Source organism: Solea solea, chromosome 9 (assembly GCF_958295425.1).
Source record: "Solea solea chromosome 9, fSolSol10.1, whole genome shotgun sequence".
Classification (NCBI taxonomy): Eukaryota; Metazoa; Chordata; class Actinopteri; order Pleuronectiformes; family Soleidae; genus Solea; species Solea solea.
The window spans coordinates 28,275,930-28,293,228 of record NC_081142.1 but is presented as its reverse complement, the minus strand read 5'-3'; the positions used below and the strand labels follow the sequence as shown (position 1 = coordinate 28,293,228).

Here is a 17,299-nt window from a genome sequence, read left to right as displayed (position 1 = left end):
CCTGCTTGCGGACTCGATGGCATGTGCGACTTTCAACGCCCGCTCGAATGTCAGGTCTGGCTCCGCCAACAGTCTCTGCTGGATGCGGTCATCCGCAATGCCACACACGAGCCTGTTGCGCAGCATCTCTTTCAACTTATCCCCATAGTTACATTGTTGAGCCAGCTCCCATAGTACCGCTACATACTCCGTCACAGTCTCATTCGCCGCCCTCGTCCTCGAGTTGAACTTGAATCTTTGGACCATCTCACTGGGCTTTGGGTTGTAGTGTGACTATAGCAAGTCAGTCAAGTCCTCATATGACTTATCACCAGGCTTCTCCGGGCTTAACAACTTTCTCATCAAACTATATGTCCGGCTGCCAACTGAGCTCAACAATATAGGCCGCTTTCTCGCAGCGTCTGAGATCCCATTTGCCACAAAAAAATGTTCCATCACCTCGACGTACTCCTCCCAAGCTCCCAACCCTAACCCTAACCCGACATACACCGAGTCGAACTCACAAGTTGCTGTCTCTTCCTACAACTCGCACTGAGCCCGTTGGGTTCCCTCGTCGCCAAAATGTAATATCATTGCGATATTATAAAAAGAAGGACTGACACGGGAGCTCCAGTTAGGGTTTGTTTACTCAAATTACACAAGCCATCATATGACACAAAAACAAGCTTCCACATAAGCATAGGCGTCAGCTACGCGGGGAACACGTCCACGGCACTATTTATGATCAACAGTTTTGTCCTCACCACTTCTAAAAAATGTTATCAATGTATCATTAACACTCCAACTACCGTAAATGATGTACCTCTTCGGTGTAGGTCTTCCTCTTTAAATAATTTCCTTCTTTTCGCCAAACGATTGCCGTGAAAAGTGCATACGAAGGAGATCAGAAACATGATGGATCGGTGGTGTTAATGCAGTGGCCATAGCTTACTTCAAAAGCCGCCAAAGGTTCAAACGTCGTTGATGACAACAGCGGGGGCTAGCGCCAGACACATCGCTGGGCCTGGGGCATTCTGTCACTATGCATCACATTTTGATTGGCTGACGACAGACGTCAGTCAAAGTTATAACCAAATAGGAAATGGCAGCTTCAACGAAAGGCCTTCAATGATACTAGAGCAGGTCCACGGAGCTATGATGCGTTTAAAGACATTACAGAAAATCCAGCTCAGCTTCACAAAAAATAACCATATTCTTTCTGGAAATATAATCATAACATAGTGAAAAAGTAATTGAATTCAGACACGTTCAGACACACATTAATTTGATTATTAAAAATAAATATAATAATAATAATAATAATAATGATAATAATAATAATAAAAACATTTTTTTATTTGATATTGTCAGGGCCAGCAGAGAAGGCCCTGCTGGCCCTGAAAGCCCACCACTGCTAATAAGTGTTGTAGTCCAAAAGACTAAAACTAAGACTAAATCTAGAATGGCTGCCAAAAACAACACTGGAACAACAGAAGGGCCAGGCTTCGCTTATCCTTAGTTTATCTCCCCTATGAGAGAGGGGGTCTTAAACTCCCAAACCTCCAATGGTATTATTTGGCAGCCCAACTTTCTACAGCTTCTTACTGGTTCCCATTAGGAACACTGCCCTGGGTTAATATTGAAAGAGGTAATACATCTCATTTACCTCTTAACTCATACTTGTACTCAGCTAAACTAAAAGACCTTAAGAAAAGTACTCAGATACCCTTTGTTAAAAACACAATATTTGTTTGGTATGAGGTACATAAACACAGAGATGAAACACCGTTATTATTCCAGTTTTCTCCGATCTGGGGCAATGGTTTCTTCACACCAGGAAAGAGCGAAATGGGCTTTAAAATCTGGGCTGATAAAGGCATATGTAAGATTGCAGACCTATATGACAACAACATTCTTATGTCCTTTGATGATGTGCGACAGAAATTTGACATTCAAGCCAAGCATTTCTTCAAATATCTACAGATCAAGAGTTTCATATTTAAGACTTAAAAGTCACTATCCTTACCTTCTCTCACGTCTGTGGAAGAAATATCAGTTAATCACAACTCTAAGAGGGGCCTGATCTCTCGATTGTATACACTAATTATGGATGGCTCCCAAGTCTCCTCAGACAATAAAAGGGTGGCATGGAGTGAGGACCTAAACACTAACACCTCAGTGGAAGAATGGCAAGGGGTCTGCTTAAAAGCCCAAACACAATCCATAAACACCCACTTTAAATTAATTCAATTCAAGTGGTTAATGAGAACCTACTAAATAAATTTGACCCCAATACCCCTGATGTGTGTGTCAAATGTGAAATGAGAGGTACTTTAATTCAATGCCTGTGGGACTGCCGAAGTATTCAGACTTTCTGGTTAGAAGTGTTAAAGACCCTTTCATATGTCACAGGTGTGAGGTTACCTCTATGCCCTAAGCTTTGTATCCTCGGGACTTTCCACCGCAAACTGGAAACTAAGCAAGGACGGTAGGAAAATTACTGTATATTGCCTATTACAAGCTAAACACTCCATAGCCAAATCTTGGAGATCTGTTAACAAACCAAGTTTACAAGTGTGGCTTGCTGGATTGTCAAACTCTCTCGCCCTTTGGAGGATTTGGAGTAATTTTCTATCATTTCTGGAAGGGAGAAAGCCATTGAAGCCTTCTTGCCATAACAGTAGTATCTCATTTGATGTGTATTATTTTTTCTTACATTGTTTGTTTATTTGCATTTGGAAACATGCTGATGTTTACTCTAGACCATGAAACGTGACTTAATGTATTGCCCTGTCATAGAACTGTGTTGGAAGATTGTCATGATCTGTCACTTCCATTAAGTATCTGTTTTTGCTTCTCCCTTCATGTTCCATGTCTTGTCTTCCTGTTTTATTTTGAAATCACTCACCCTTGTCTCTGTTTCAGGTTCCTGTCTACCCCGCCCCCTTCCTCGTGCACCTGATCCCTGATTGTGTCTACCACACCTGCATCCTATCACTCCCTAATCAAGCACTGCTTATATTCCCCTCTGTGTCTTGTCTCATTGCCAGTTCCTTGTAGTTCATAGCTCACGTTCCAGTACTCGTTTTCACAGCCATAGTCTTGCCTTCTCGTGTTTTTGAACCTTGCCTGCCTTTTTGCCTGACGCTTTTGTACCTCTGCCTGATCTCTTGTTGACCTCCCGTGTACCGAACCTCTGCCTGGAATTAAACTCTGTTACTGACTGATTCGTGTTCTGAGTCCTGCATTTGAGTCCCTTGTTCTGCTCAGCCATAGTTCACGACAAAGATGTTGTGCCGCTACCATGCACCTTACCTGTTCTCTTTGTTTGTTGCTGTCATTGTAAACAATGGAAAATATTAACAACACTCGGATACTATACTCACCATGAGAAGACCACAGCTGCTCACAGCCACACTGCCAACACCACCAAAACTACACAATCACACAGTCGAGGGGAGAAAAGGAAATACCGGACGAGGCCCCAATATGTTATGACCCCGGCTCGAGGGAAACAACATTTGTTACGAAACAATGGAAGGAAAAACTCTGCAGAGGGATGAGTTCAGCACGGGACCAGATAACATCCACTGGTCCAAAAAAACGGCAAGTGCCATGTTGGACCACTGGTGTGAGTCGTTAAACTAGGAAGCCCCTCAAGCCCTTGTTCACATGAGGGGTTTAAGAATGTTTTAGTGTTGTGTAAATCTGTTCACTTGTCCACCCCAAGCTTGCTCTTCCTAACAGAGGCCTCACTTTCAGCCCCACCATTAATATTAACAGTAAGGCAACCGTCTAGATTCCACCTACAACAATACCAAAGAAGATTGAAGTTGGCAGCTTTCTATGGTGATGAGGGTGATTCCAGGCCCCTCCCCTTTCACTCCCACATCTGATCGGGCCCCACGAACACACTACTACCCCCCCCCCCAAGTTGTTAAGTTAATTAAAAAGGACTCAAAATACCTGGACGGTCATTTCAGGATCCAGCATGTGACTTAATGCTCACCCTGTGTGAGCCCTAATCTTAACCTTAACCCTAACCCTAGCCTGACCCAGGAACACTGGCTCTAAACTTAACCTTAACCGTAGCCTGACCCTAATATCTGGGGTCCATGCCTGACCCAGGAACACTGGCCCTTAACTTAACCCACCCGGGCCTCTGAGTATGTTAACCTCGAGTTATGCGCATGCACAACCACTATAAAATGCCATCATCAATGGAGCCCCGATACCACGAGTCCCCATGACAACCGAGAAAAAAAAAAGATCAACTTATTTCAGTGAGAAGGAGTTGGAGATCCTTATGCTGGCCTACGGAGAATATGAGCACAAATTTCGCCGCAAATGCAACACAGCTGCAGCAGCGAAGGAGAGAGAGACCGCATGGGAGAAAATTGCTGCCTGAGTCAACGAGTAAGTTTGAATGTACTATTCCATTGACGTAACATTTAACCGTAAGATCGTAGCATAGCCTATAGTTATGTATATAAGTAGGAATGAAATCTGAGTTTTTTATTTAGGTGCAATCCAACAGGAGAAAGGAGGACTTGGAAGCAGCTCAAAATGAAACATAAAAACATAATTCAAAAAGGTAAGGCATATTTTGCTAGGCTATGATTGCACCTCAATTTGATTTTTATTTTTATTTTTAATTGACTTAGGCTATTAAACGTAACGTAAATATTAATTCAGATTGCAAACATTGAGTTTTGCTCAGCCAACAGAAAGAAGGCAGAGGCCCGAAAAACGGGTGGAGGGCCACCTCCACCACCTCTGACAGAGGCAGAGGAGCTGGCTCTCAGCCAAAACAGGGGTCGCCCTGTGGCTGAAGGCATCCCCGGGGGACACAAGTGCCTACATCAGATGCAAGTATACACTTATGTCTTTTTTTTAAATAAAACTTATATATATATATATATATATATATATATGTGTATATAGCCTACTTTTTAACAAATATATATCCACCCACCCAACAGTTGTGGATGGTGTCATTTGCCTGGTTCAGCCTCCGACTGAAACAATTGTTAACCCTGCAGCTGTAAGTATTCCATACTCAGATCTTGCCTCAGATGGTAGTTCAAAGTATTCTGAAACAGTATCTTTTCCTGCATCACAGGAGGAGGAGGAGGAGGAGGAGGAGGAGACGACGCTGTCTGCTGCCACAGGGAGAGCTCCGGAGGGGCCTACTGAAGTGTGTCTTAATATTATGTATAGCTACTGGCACTGCTCTACCCATTCATATTCATTTACATTCTTGAGTGGAATTTGGAGTTTGACATGTACACTGAAGTGATGAGCATAGATAATGGACAAACTAGCACATTCTTGTCCTTCAACAGAACATGGCTGGGCATCACCAAGAGGAGGGTCCATCAACTTCTAGAGCACAGCTTGACACAGTGAGATTTTCGGTCAATACCATGTTAAATCTGTATGTAGAACTGCAGGAATTAAATGTCGTCCATATGTTTCCGAGTTGCCGGTAAAAGAGTTGTACAGGGTGCACCTAATGAAAACCATTCAAAAAACCGAGAAAGAAATGGTGTACCTGGACCGGCAAATCAGAAAAACAGACTTGGAAATTCTATTACTTGAACGCCAGTTGAGGTGGGTGCATTGTCATGGTGAAACAGGTGAATATGTGAAATATGTTAATAGTTGGAACTTTATTACAAATCCTGACTGTTGCTTTTGTACTTTTAGGGAATAAAGAAGAACCAAATCACATGTGAATTTGTCTTTTATTTTTAATCAAAAGTGGTTTCGGGCGATGAGGTCCCTTACAGCCCTTCCATCCTGAACATCTGCAGGGATGGGATGGTCATCCTCAGCCTCGTTGATTTGTACGGCAGGGTGTTGCTCTGCTCTAATAATTGCAATATTATGGAGAACAACACATGCCACAATGATGTCACATGCCCTCTCTGGGGTGACCCTGAGCTTACGCAGGCACTGGAACCGGGATTTGAGTATGCCTATGGTCATCTCAACCCGGGCTCTAGTCCTGCAGTGGGCCAGGGTCAGGGTCAGGGTAAGGGGTCAACAGAGAGGGCTGGCATGGATAGCCTCGATCCCCCAGCAGGTAGCCATCAAACTCTCCTGTAATTATAGAGGACACATTTGAGTGCATTTAGAAAGGGAGACAAAGAACATTTGTACAAAGCTTTAGCTTCCTTACCACGTGCAAATCTGTTGCTCAGACTACACTCCCGGTAGATCCGGGAATCATGAACTTAGCCAGGCCACTTAGCTTCTACATTTGTAATAAGAGAAGCTGCATCACATATGATCTTTACAGTGCAGAGAATGACATGAGTTAGTTGTATTGTAATGTATACATTTTCATGTACATATTTTTTAAGATGGTAGGTCACATACCTGGACATTGATGCTGTGAAAGGATTTTCGATTCATAGAGTCCCCTTCATTTTGTGTAGGTGCAGTAATAGGGATTTGTGTCCCATCTATGCATCCTATCACATTTGGAAGGCCTGCAAAATGACAGCTAATTAAGCTACTGACCCCACTCTGAGGCCGCAGCAGAATGTAGGCCTATATCATAATTTCAAATAACAGAATATATGATTTCTACATCAGTCACAACCTGCAATCCTGTGGAATTCCTCTTTGATGGTGCGAACAGGTTTGTGTCCAGGGAACACCACCATCACTGGTAACAGGCGTTTCAGTGCGAGGGTTACCTTCCTCACAGCTCTACACACTGTTGCCTTTCCATAATGCTCTGCATCCCCGATGTTATAAAGAAAACTGCCGTTTGCAAAAAAAACGTAGCGCTATGCATAAAATTTGCTCTGATGTGAGTGCTCATCCGCGGTGTGTGAGGTTGGTGATATATGGCCGGAGAAGGTTATTGAGATGAATGATACTGTTGGATGAAAAGCGGTAGCGTTCGAAAAGAAAATCCTCAGGAAATGATAAAACGTCTAATCTGGGTCGGAAGATTCTCTCACGACGTAATGCATTTCTAATCAATACGGCTTCGATGTCGATTGGACTTCTAATGAATGGGCAATCCATGTCTAACTGCTTTCTTGGTGTGGGAGGAGACAGGTAGAAACTCTGGGTTTCTTATAGTAAACCTGCCAGCGAGCAGGTTATGTTCACAGAGTAAGTTACCGCAGTAACAGACCCAGAGTTTAAGTTACCTCTCTTTCTGGAACGGATAACTCAGAGTTTCCCTCATCTCAGGGTTAACAAACTCAGAGTTCTCACATAACACGCTTTCTGGAATACCCCCCTGGACTCTTATGGGAGAACATCTACACTCGTGTCACTTGCTAATTAAAACAAGCTAGCCTGAATAACCGAAACGTCGCGCTATTTGCTTGTTTATTTTATTTTTTCACTTTGAAAAAAGTTTTTAATAAAAGTACCGAGTGTAAATTAAGAAGAATTGTTTCCTCATCTATAACGCTTGAGTCACATCTTTTATCATAAGCCACATTTTGGCAAAAAAAATACTCGATACTTTCAATACTAGAAAACGATTTTGTGACGGGATTTTTTCACTGCCATGGAACATTTTTCTGAAGACGATGATGGCGGCTGGACCCGAGTTCACTACCACCGCAGCTGTCGCCAGGTGAGACGCACCTATGCCTCCACAACCAGAGGCCCTAGGGTGAGTTACCATGACGACTCGGCCTGCTCGTCCAACCAGCGGACGGATTATCGCTTTATCCACACGGGCTGCAGCAACATCTCCTCCTCCTCCTGCCCTGCCTCGTCCTCCTCCGCCTCGTCCTCCTCCTCCTCCTACAGTAACAGCTACAGCAGTTGCCACAATGACTGTTCGTGGATTGAACACCACAACTGCCAGAGATGAGGACACCCTGCCACCCCCTGTCCTGACAACCCCCCTCCTCCCCTTTCCAGTCTCCCTCTAACCAAAAGGACAGTGACAAGACAGCAGGATCTACCTCTGGATCTACCTCTCATCCTCCTTCTCCACACAACCCTTGTGTCGTCCACGAGGACCCCACCTTTCAGGAAATGACGACAGAGGTCACAGGGGTCAGCAGATTGAGACAAAGTGAGAGGTCAGAGGCCTTCTTTCCCAGGCTCACACCTATTTGGAGCCAATCACCAGCCCTGCAACGTTCTGCCTCTGTGTCCGACCTGGGGAGCACCTTCCTTGGCTTCTCTACCCCCGACATATCCCCCGCACCATCTCTCTACCCCATCTTCACACGACGTGGACAACAACCACCAACTCAACAACGCCCCGAGGAACAAGCTGGATGATTGGGGTCTATGTGTTCGAAAGAAGTTCCTCATCATGGGAGACTCCAACGTCTCCAGGTTTCCCCCTTTTCAGCACCCTGATCTCTAGAGCCACAGCTTCCCTGGTGCCACATTCCGGCACGCTGAGGCCATCTTAAGCAAAGCTGTTTTCACCACAGAGATTGTGATTCTGTCCTTTGGGCTCAACACATGGGGCCAGATGAACCGCACGACAGCCATCAAGCAACTGGAGGCGACATTTAAAGTGGCCAGAGATAGACTGCCACAGACTCACCTATTAACCACTGAAATGAACTTTTCTCAGTCTCTCCCACACAGGGAACAGTTCAACTTGCGGCTCATCAACAGCTACTGTACATCCGCAACATCTGCGACTCCATCCCCCAGCTGCCCACCTCAGCCTTCAAAGTGACACATGACAAGGTCCACTGGTCTCCTGACACAGCCTTTCACATGTTGAGCCACTGGGCTGAAATTACACAGGTAAACTAGTGGCCCCCACAAGCCGGTTACAGCCGGAGGGGTTTAAAAATGTTCTGGTTTTATGTGAAAAAACACAGCTTACTAATCCTCAACAGGGGCTTAAATTTTATTCCGACAAAACACAGGCCAGACATGACTTACAGCAGTACCACAGGAAACTCAAACTAAATGCTTTTTACGGGGACAGAAATTTTAATTCTGAGCCACTGACCCTCATTTCTAAATAGTTTGGACTCCCCCCTGAAATTAGTCTAACCCCCCCCCACATCTCTAATTAAACTGGATACACAGGTTTTTGAAAATTCCTTTAAAAAACTCAACATTGAACCGAATTTGTCACCTGACGAAGGTCTAGCTCTTAAGGAGCTTATTAATAGGGACGATATTGTCATCAAGCCGGCTGACAAGGGGAGTGTGGTGGTGGTGATGGACAGGGAGCAGTACCTGTGGGAAGGCAGTAGACAGCTACGAGACAGTAAATATTATTCTTCCCTAAAAAAAAACTTTGTATTTAGAAACAATCTCTCTTGTTATAAAAATCTTTCACAAATTGTACGAAAAGAAATTCATTAATGCAAAACAAATAAATGATTTAATTGGCGACTCCAGGCCCAGACAGTTTTATCTTTTGCCTAAAATCCACAAAGACGCAGCCACCTGGAGTAAGCTGTCTGAAATCCCACCGGGTCGTCCCATAGTGTAAGACTGCAGTAGCGAAACGTACAGGTCGGCAGAATTTATTGATTGCTATTTGAACCCACTGGCCACGAAACATTTAAGCTATAACAAGGACACTTACCAATTTGTTGAAAAAATAGAAAAATTAGACATCCCTGCCAATTTTATTCACGATCGACGTATACCGCCTTTATACTCACATTGACATCCAGGAAAACTGTGAGGAACATTTTCCATAAATTTCATGACAAAAAAAGACCAGATAAGGAGCTGCTTCAATTGTTAGAAATGAACCTAACAAGAAATGATTTTGTGTTCAATGGCCAATTTTTTCTGCAGCTGAAAGGAACAGCTATAGGTAAGAAGTTTGCCTCTGTGTATGCAGACACTTTCATGGCTGAGTGGGAGACAGCTGCACTGGAAAAATGTAGTAAAAACCACTTCATTATTATTTAGTTTTCATCTGGGGCATTTGGACCTATTCGGAGCAGGAATTCAAAACCTTTTTTAATACTGTAGTGCCTCTCTAGTGTGTTTTACTATGATGAGAGGTGGCGAACCTGAGCTCTTTCACTATGTAGTATTGAGTATTGAGTTTTTCTAATGAACTTAATCAAGTAAATGTATATGATTGTAAAGCACTGTATCTTTTAAACCGATATCTAAACACATTACTCTTTAAACAGTTTCCAAATAGAATTGCTCTTATACTTAGGGAACAACTGTTCTTATAACAAATATTAAATTATTTACTCAACAAATTAAATTCAGCAGTTACACTTCTCAACAGGGTTTTTCAAATGAGACATGTGTACACCTGAACATTAAACTATGGCCCCAAAGAAAATAAAATAGCTGGCAATAAATTTAACACAATTAAATACCCAGTTCAAAAGATGCAGGCCTGAATGTAACTCGGGTGCGTTGTAGCCGAAAACACAATGACTGCTTCACCACAAGTACCTTAATACACAGGTGCTGTAGCCACGCACACGCAGGATGCAGGCTAGCAGAAGCAGGAGGAGACGATCCACGCAGATGAGAAGACTCATGTAGCTGACGATCCCGGCTAAATCCACACAGACTTCACCATAGAGGTCACTGGTCGTTAGCTCATTAGCAAGGCCTTGCGCAGCATCACTAGCTACTAGGTTAGCAGTTAGCGTAACTTTGTTCTTCTTCTCGGCTTGAGTAAGGAGAGTCAGGAGAGTTCTGGTCGAACAGTCCAACTAAACTGATGACGTTAATTAAACAGCTCGTTTCACCTGACAGCGTACACGCAGCTTCTCCCATGGTCTCCCACGTTATCTCTCTCTCTCTCTCACTCTCACCCTTAAAACCAAATCACAACCCGTGGCTGTTTCTTCCGCTTCTCACATAGTTAAACCTTTGTAATGAACACATTAACATATTAAATACAACATTTCAATAAACATTACCCAATATTAATTAATATAATAAAGTAATATCATGATTTCATTGCTGGACAATTGTTTTAACTTCCTTTTTAACATGTATTGATGATGAACTTAAACTCTTTTTAACCTAAAATTATGCATATTAGGCAATTCAATTATTTATTCCAATTTATATCATTTTATTTAATTTCCACCGGGCTACAATACCTTAAACAGCCATAATCCCTCTATTAAATTAAAATTCTCATTGATCATAATTCCATTAACTTCTTAGATACCATTTAAAGGTCCCAATTTCACAAAACACAATAGATTAGATATTAAGGTTTATTTTAAGGAAACTGACGAACATGCATTATTACATAAAAGTAGCTTTTACCCAAAACACACATTCACAGGTCTAATAAAATCCCAATGACTTAGATTCCATAGAATATGCACATTACAGCAAGATTTTAAGCACATCACTATAAAAATGTGACGTCGCCTGAGCCACCACCCACTACACTGTAAACCCGAATAAGTTCAGAATACTCAAAACTTTTGTGGAAACCGATTACCTCAAAGTGTTTGAGTAAGTAAGTTAGAATATTTAAGTTTGGAGTACTTACATTTTTTAACTAATTTACACTCAAATAGTACTTTTTTTCTTAAATTTGTGAGTGTACTGTACTTAAAACGTTTGTCTTAATTTGTATATATTTTCTAATTTCTTTGTAATTACTTGTTCTGATGCTATGGTACTTAATTGATCAACATCTTTAAACTCAAAAAATATACTGGTTAGTAACCAAAAAGATAATTTTACACAGCTCATAAACTAATATTTTTTTTTAATTTACAGTACAGAATACTGTAAATAATAATTGATTCACTTTGGACACAGCAACAGAACTGTAAGCATACAAACATCTGTATGGGTGTGTGCATAAATCTGTGCAAACAGATGTGTGCAAAAGTGACGCTATAAAAGATTTGAATTTTGATTAAGCAATAAGGATACCAAAAAATAAATTATACCATTTGTAAAGACGGGCCAACAAATGCACAACCTGAAAATGTAAACAACCCGTTTTGTAACGGGTATTGACTGGACCCAATTGCAGCACAAACAAGCAGGTTAACTTGAACCACAGTCTTTATTTGACACCAAACCAAATGAAGCAACGTAGTATAGCAGGATTCAAACCCAGGGCTTCCAGGTGCCAGGCAAGCAAGTTAGCTGAGGACCACAGGGCAGGCCAGAAACCTGGGATTCGTGAGCATGAACTAGTGATGCGAGTCTGACACCGGAGCTCCGATCCTTGCTTCAAACTCGAAGCTGTGCTCTCCTTGAACCGCTGATTCGAAGCTTGCTTTGGGGCAGAGCAAGTGACGTAATCGATGACGTATGAAGCAGCGACTGCTTCGGTCCCCGAATGAGCTTCACGAGCTATCGCGAGATTAGTTGTTGGCGTGAGACTTGCTTCGGGAGGCTTGTGCGCGCCAAAACACACCTAAAGGCACCCGACACACTCCACAACATGTGGCCTTGCCAAAGTTGTTGTGTGCGTTATTGCTGTTGTTGCTGTTATCATCCCTGCTGTTGGTTGATCGTCATGGAGCCAAATAGGAAGAGAAGCCGTTCTCAAATGTGGGAACACTTTGAGCTGATCAGTCCTAATAAGGTGAGTATCTGATTCAAAGTACAGTATGTTGTATAGCTCAGTGGCATAGTCGCAGGGCCTTCGTCTTGAGGACTGGGGTTCAAATCCCAGATGGTACTTTTATACTTATAATACTTTTCATACCCAGTATGGACCCTTAGTCAAGGCCCTCAAAGCTGTTTGCACTTTTTGATAAAAGTGTCAGTTAAATGACATGTAATGTAATGTTACTTAAAGAGTAGTAAGCCAGCTGTTTGTAAGTTAGGTACATTAGCATGTGTGGTGATTTAAGTGATTTCTATGACCTGACAGTTTGTTTTCTTGTTTGATCATTACTGTTCATACAGGTCCAGTGCTTGCATTGTTCCATGCAATTGGCGTATAATAACAATACGTCCTCGATGCTTAGGCACTACCGTGCTAAGCATGAAAACAAGCAGGAGAACACTGTTCATGGTAGGTTATGTTTATCCACACAATTCTACACACCACTAAAAATGTTACAGTAGCCTGTCCTTCACCGTTTTATTTGTTTGATTCTGTCTTAGTGGACCGAAAGCAGGAGCTGGATGAGGCTCTGGTAAATATGGTTGTGAAGGACTCTCAGCCTTTTACCATTGTGGACGATCCAGGCTTCAAAGAGTTTGTGGGAAAGCTTGACCCCACATATACTCTGCCTTCCAGACAGGCTCTAAAGAACATGGTGGGAGAGAAATATGAGGAGGAGAAGGCCAAAGCCAAGGCTCAACTGCAGCATGTGGAGGCAGTTAGCCTGACCTCTGATATGTGGACCTCCACGAATATGGATGCATATCTGGCAGTAACTTGTCATTTTGTGCAGGACAATATGAAGTTGGCCACTTTACTCTTAGGAGTGCTGCCTTTCCCCCAAGACCACACTGCTGAAAACATCGCCGCTGCTCAGAAGTCTCTGATGGTGGAGTGGGGACTTGAGGGGAAGGTTCAATGCATGGTGACTGATGCTGCCGCAAACATGGTCTCCACTGCTAAAAAACTAGCAATGCGACATGTTGTTTGCATTGCACATGCATTAAATCTTGTAGTTAAAAAATCCCTGGATCAAACCCCTGGCCTAGATGATCTGCGCACAAAGGCACGGAAAGTAGTGACTTATTTTAGATCAAGCACTACTGGAAAAGAAAAGCTGAAACATGTGCAACAGCAAATGAACTGTGCCGTGATGAAGCTAATTCAGGAGGTGGACACGCGCTGGAACAGCACCTTTTTGATGTTGCAGCGATTATATAATGAGAGGCAGACAGTCGGGGCAGCTCTGGCATCACTTAAGACAGATGCTCATCCACTCTCATCTGAGGAATATGAGACAGTCGCAGCGTGTCTCAAAGTGCTCTCCCCGTTCTTTGCAGCAACTGTGGAACTGTCCCAGGAGAAGAGAGTGTCAGGCTCCATGGTGATTCCACTGGTAAAAATGTTATTTCAAGCAAACAGGGAAGTCATACAGAACACCACCAATATAACAGCAACACTTCTTGGACAGAATATAACTGCAACCCTGATAAAGAAGTTTGACAACCTAGAGAGCTCGACTGTCCTGTCACTCGCCACACTGCTGGATCCCAGGTTTAGGGCCATCGGTTTTAACAGTTCAGAAAAGGCCCAAAATGCTGTACGAAAACTTACAGCTGAATGTGCAGCACTGGTGAGGAACACACGAGTGGAGACTTCATCAGATGATCCTTCATCTTCTGCTCCACCTCAACCAGCAACAAATGCACAAAATCCGTCCTCCACAGGTAGTTGTAAGTTGGTAATTATGAACACACACACACACACACACACATTGACACTTGTCTGTGTTCATGACTGTCAAATCTTAATTTTTGTTTCAGCTTTCAACCTCTGGACACGTTTGGATGAAGATGCGACATTGGCAAGAGCTCACAGGAGTCATACATCGGATGCTACAATTGAAGTGCAGCGATATATGACTGATCCTCCAGTGCATAGATCGGAGGATCCTCTCACATACTGGAATGAGCACAAACATGTGTATCCACATTTGTTCACGTTAGCTAAACAATATTTGTGCATTACAGCGTCATCTGTTCCTTGTGAACGTGTTTTTTCAAAAGCTGGAGAAGTTGTCAGCAAAAAAAGAAATCGATTGAGTCCAAAAACAGTGGAAAAACTGCTATTCCTCAATAAAAACCTCTGAATTCATCCCCAAGTTACACAAGCACAGCCCACCTTCCCTGCACCTACTTTGTTTCCTCGACCACACCCTCTCTCAATCCCAGATACTAGTTAACCTTGTCTACTGAATAAGCTGAATATAATATGTTCAGCAGTAAACAACCAACACTGTCTGTCACAACGGCAATCACTGGCATGTTGTCTAATATTTCACCACTAGATGTCACTGAAATGAACCTTTGAATGAATGAACCCATGTTCAATACAATTGGCAAAGTGGTTCAATACTGCTTTATTGCTTCATTTGAGCATCACTAGCATGAACAGGCTGAGTGCCACCCAGCCACAGGCAGACAAATAGCAGGAAACAGGCAGGCAGAGCTCGTAGTCCGGGACAGAAGGCAGGTGGGTTTACCGAGGCTGAGGCGTGAAGCAAAGGTCAGGGGAAGATCAGGTCAATACCAGGTAAGCAGTCCGAGAATGAACGCTGGAGAGTCAGGCATGAGAGCAAAGACAATCTGGCAAAGAGTGAGTGGAGAGAAGCTGCATATATACTGGCTTGATTGGAGATGATGAGCAGGTGAGAGCAGCAGGTGGAAGCAGTTAGCTGATGAGGGGTGTGGCAGAGCAGCAGAGCAGGGGAGGCGCAGAGCAGACTGTGACACGTTTAGTTGAGGGAAACACATATACATCCACACATACATTATATAAAAACAGGTTTGTATGGTTATGTGTAAATCACTTTAAATGTTTAAATGTTTGTATCTAAGTGATAAAAGCATTTGGAACTTGTGCTCAGTGTAAAGGTATATGCCTCTGTCAACCATTTGCAGGATCGTCCACAAGACTGTAGACAACATGATGACGATCATTCACCAGGTCATCCATTTCCCCAAACATGAGGAACTGGAGGTGGTGGGGTCTGGCTTTGCCCGGCTGATCATGAGGGATTTGGTCGGGCTGTTGGAGCCATTAAGGGGTGCCACATCCGTGTTCTTCCCCCGAAAGACCCACAGAAGAGGTGTTACATGAACAGAAAACTCTTCCCATCAGTTATTTTGCAAGGTGTCTGTGATGCTGGGGGAAAGTTCCTAGATGTCTACATAGGGAATCCAGGATCGGTCCATGGCTCGATGGTTCTCCGCAGATCCCCCATGTTCAGACAGGCCCTGTATCCACCAGCTGGATACTTTCTGCTGGGAGATGGAGGGTACCCGTGTCGGCAGCATCCGGTGGCCATCATGACACCGTACCGCCAGCCCGTAGCCAGTAAGATTAGTCATGGAACGCACAAATAACACAAAAGAGAATGTAGGTTAATACTTTGGTGACTTAGAAATGTTGTTCATTGTGGGTTTTTTTGTGTGAATATTTATTCGTTTATTTCTGTTTTAACAGCCAGAGTGGAATCCAGATTTAATCACCACCATGCCAAGGCCCGCATTATAATCGAACGCACCTTTGGGATGCTCAAGACCCCCTGGCGCAATATCTTTCTGCGGGCTCTTGAAGTCCGACCTCTCTTCACACCGAAAGTGATCGGTGCCTGCTGCATCCTCCATAACATCTGCATGGGTGTAGGAGACATCGTGGAGGAGGAGGAGGTGGAGGAGGACGATGATGGCAGTGAGGACGGGGGCAACAGTGAGGATGAAGCCCCTGGTGAGGACCTGTCAGGAAATGGCACCAGGTTAAGGATTGCCGCACAGGTTTCCTCACCCACTGAGTAGCCACATTTCTTACATGAACATGATTATAATTGAATAAAACAAAACATATAAATGGTATCTGTCTCCACTGCTGTCTTTTATCATGTTTTTCCATTACCTGTGTGTGTGTGTATATATATATATATGTATATAAAAAAGCTAATAGAAATAATGGACTGCACTGAATTATTTTCATACAATTTATTTTACAATTTTTCAACCAGAGAGGAAGCGGTCAGCTCTGGCTGCTGCTGCTCTCTCTGCTTCCTCCTGTCTTGCCAGTGCCTCTCGCTCCCTCTCTGCCTGGTCCTTCAGGAAGTCCAGACTGTCCTCGCCATCTCTGGACCTTTTTCTGGATGGCTGACTGGCTGTAGCTTCCTCCACAGGGGGAGCAGATGCTGATGCGCTGACCACACCACTGGTCGTGCCTGTTTCAGGTGGTGAGGTCAGCACACCACCCGTGGTGGCTGTGGTGTTTGCTGCAACAACCAGGGGTGGAGTAATTGAATGCTGCCCCTGGAGTGCAGCATCCATGGCACTGTACCACTGCCAAGTGGCAGCGGTCACACTACCAGCCTCCACCCCTCTACCAGTGGGAGGATGTCTGAGCTCCTGAAAAGTGTGTAAATATTAAATAGTAAAACCAGAAGACAACGACCAGTGCTTGTCTCTGATGAATTATTATAAATACAGACTGTAAAAATAAGAAGTATCCTTTGAGAGAAAAACAAGTAAAACAGATTACCTTGTATCTGTCCTTCAGATTGTTCCACTTCTTCTTTGCCTGCTTCGCGGTGATGTGCAGGCCAGAAGTGGCAACAAAGACACTGGGCAAAACAAGCACACAGAGTGATGCACTGTTACTTTCATGAAGATATATAGGTTGAATGGCGAAATGTTTGTCAATCACTTTCACAGACAGATAACATGACCACTGATC

General features: G+C 43.4%; 1 protein-coding gene and 1 pseudogene across 1 annotated transcript; one reads left to right on the top strand and one right to left on the bottom strand.

Moving 5' to 3' along the window:
* Positions 1 to 5,736: 5,736 nt before the first annotated feature.
* On the bottom strand, positions 5,737 to 7,216 carry LOC131465762 (putative nuclease HARBI1; annotated as a pseudogene).
* A 4,879-nt stretch (positions 7,217 to 12,095) lies between these two features.
* On the top strand, positions 12,096 to 15,682 carry LOC131465761 (E3 SUMO-protein ligase ZBED1-like). Its single transcript, XM_058638637.1, has 4 exons — positions 12,096 to 12,931; positions 13,024 to 14,250; positions 14,347 to 14,506; positions 15,484 to 15,682. The coding sequence occupies exons 1-4, from the start codon at positions 12,844 to 12,846 to the stop codon at positions 15,680 to 15,682; spliced, it is 1,674 nt and encodes a 557-aa protein (XP_058494620.1). The 5' UTR covers positions 12,096 to 12,843.
* Positions 15,683 to 17,299: the final 1,617 nt, after the last annotated feature.

Coding starts and splice junctions, on each gene's coding strand:
- LOC131465761 (XM_058638637.1), top strand. CDS start 12,844: ATGCAATTGGCGTATAATAACAATACGTCCTCGATGCTTAGGCACTAC. Junction 14,251..14,346: donor ACAAAATCCGTCCTCCACAG/GTAGTTGTAAGT, acceptor TTTTTGTTTCAG/CTTTCAACCTCTGGACACGT. Junction 14,507..15,483: donor TGGAATGAGCACAAACATGT/GTATCCACATTT, acceptor AACCATTTGCAG/GATCGTCCACAAGACTGTAG.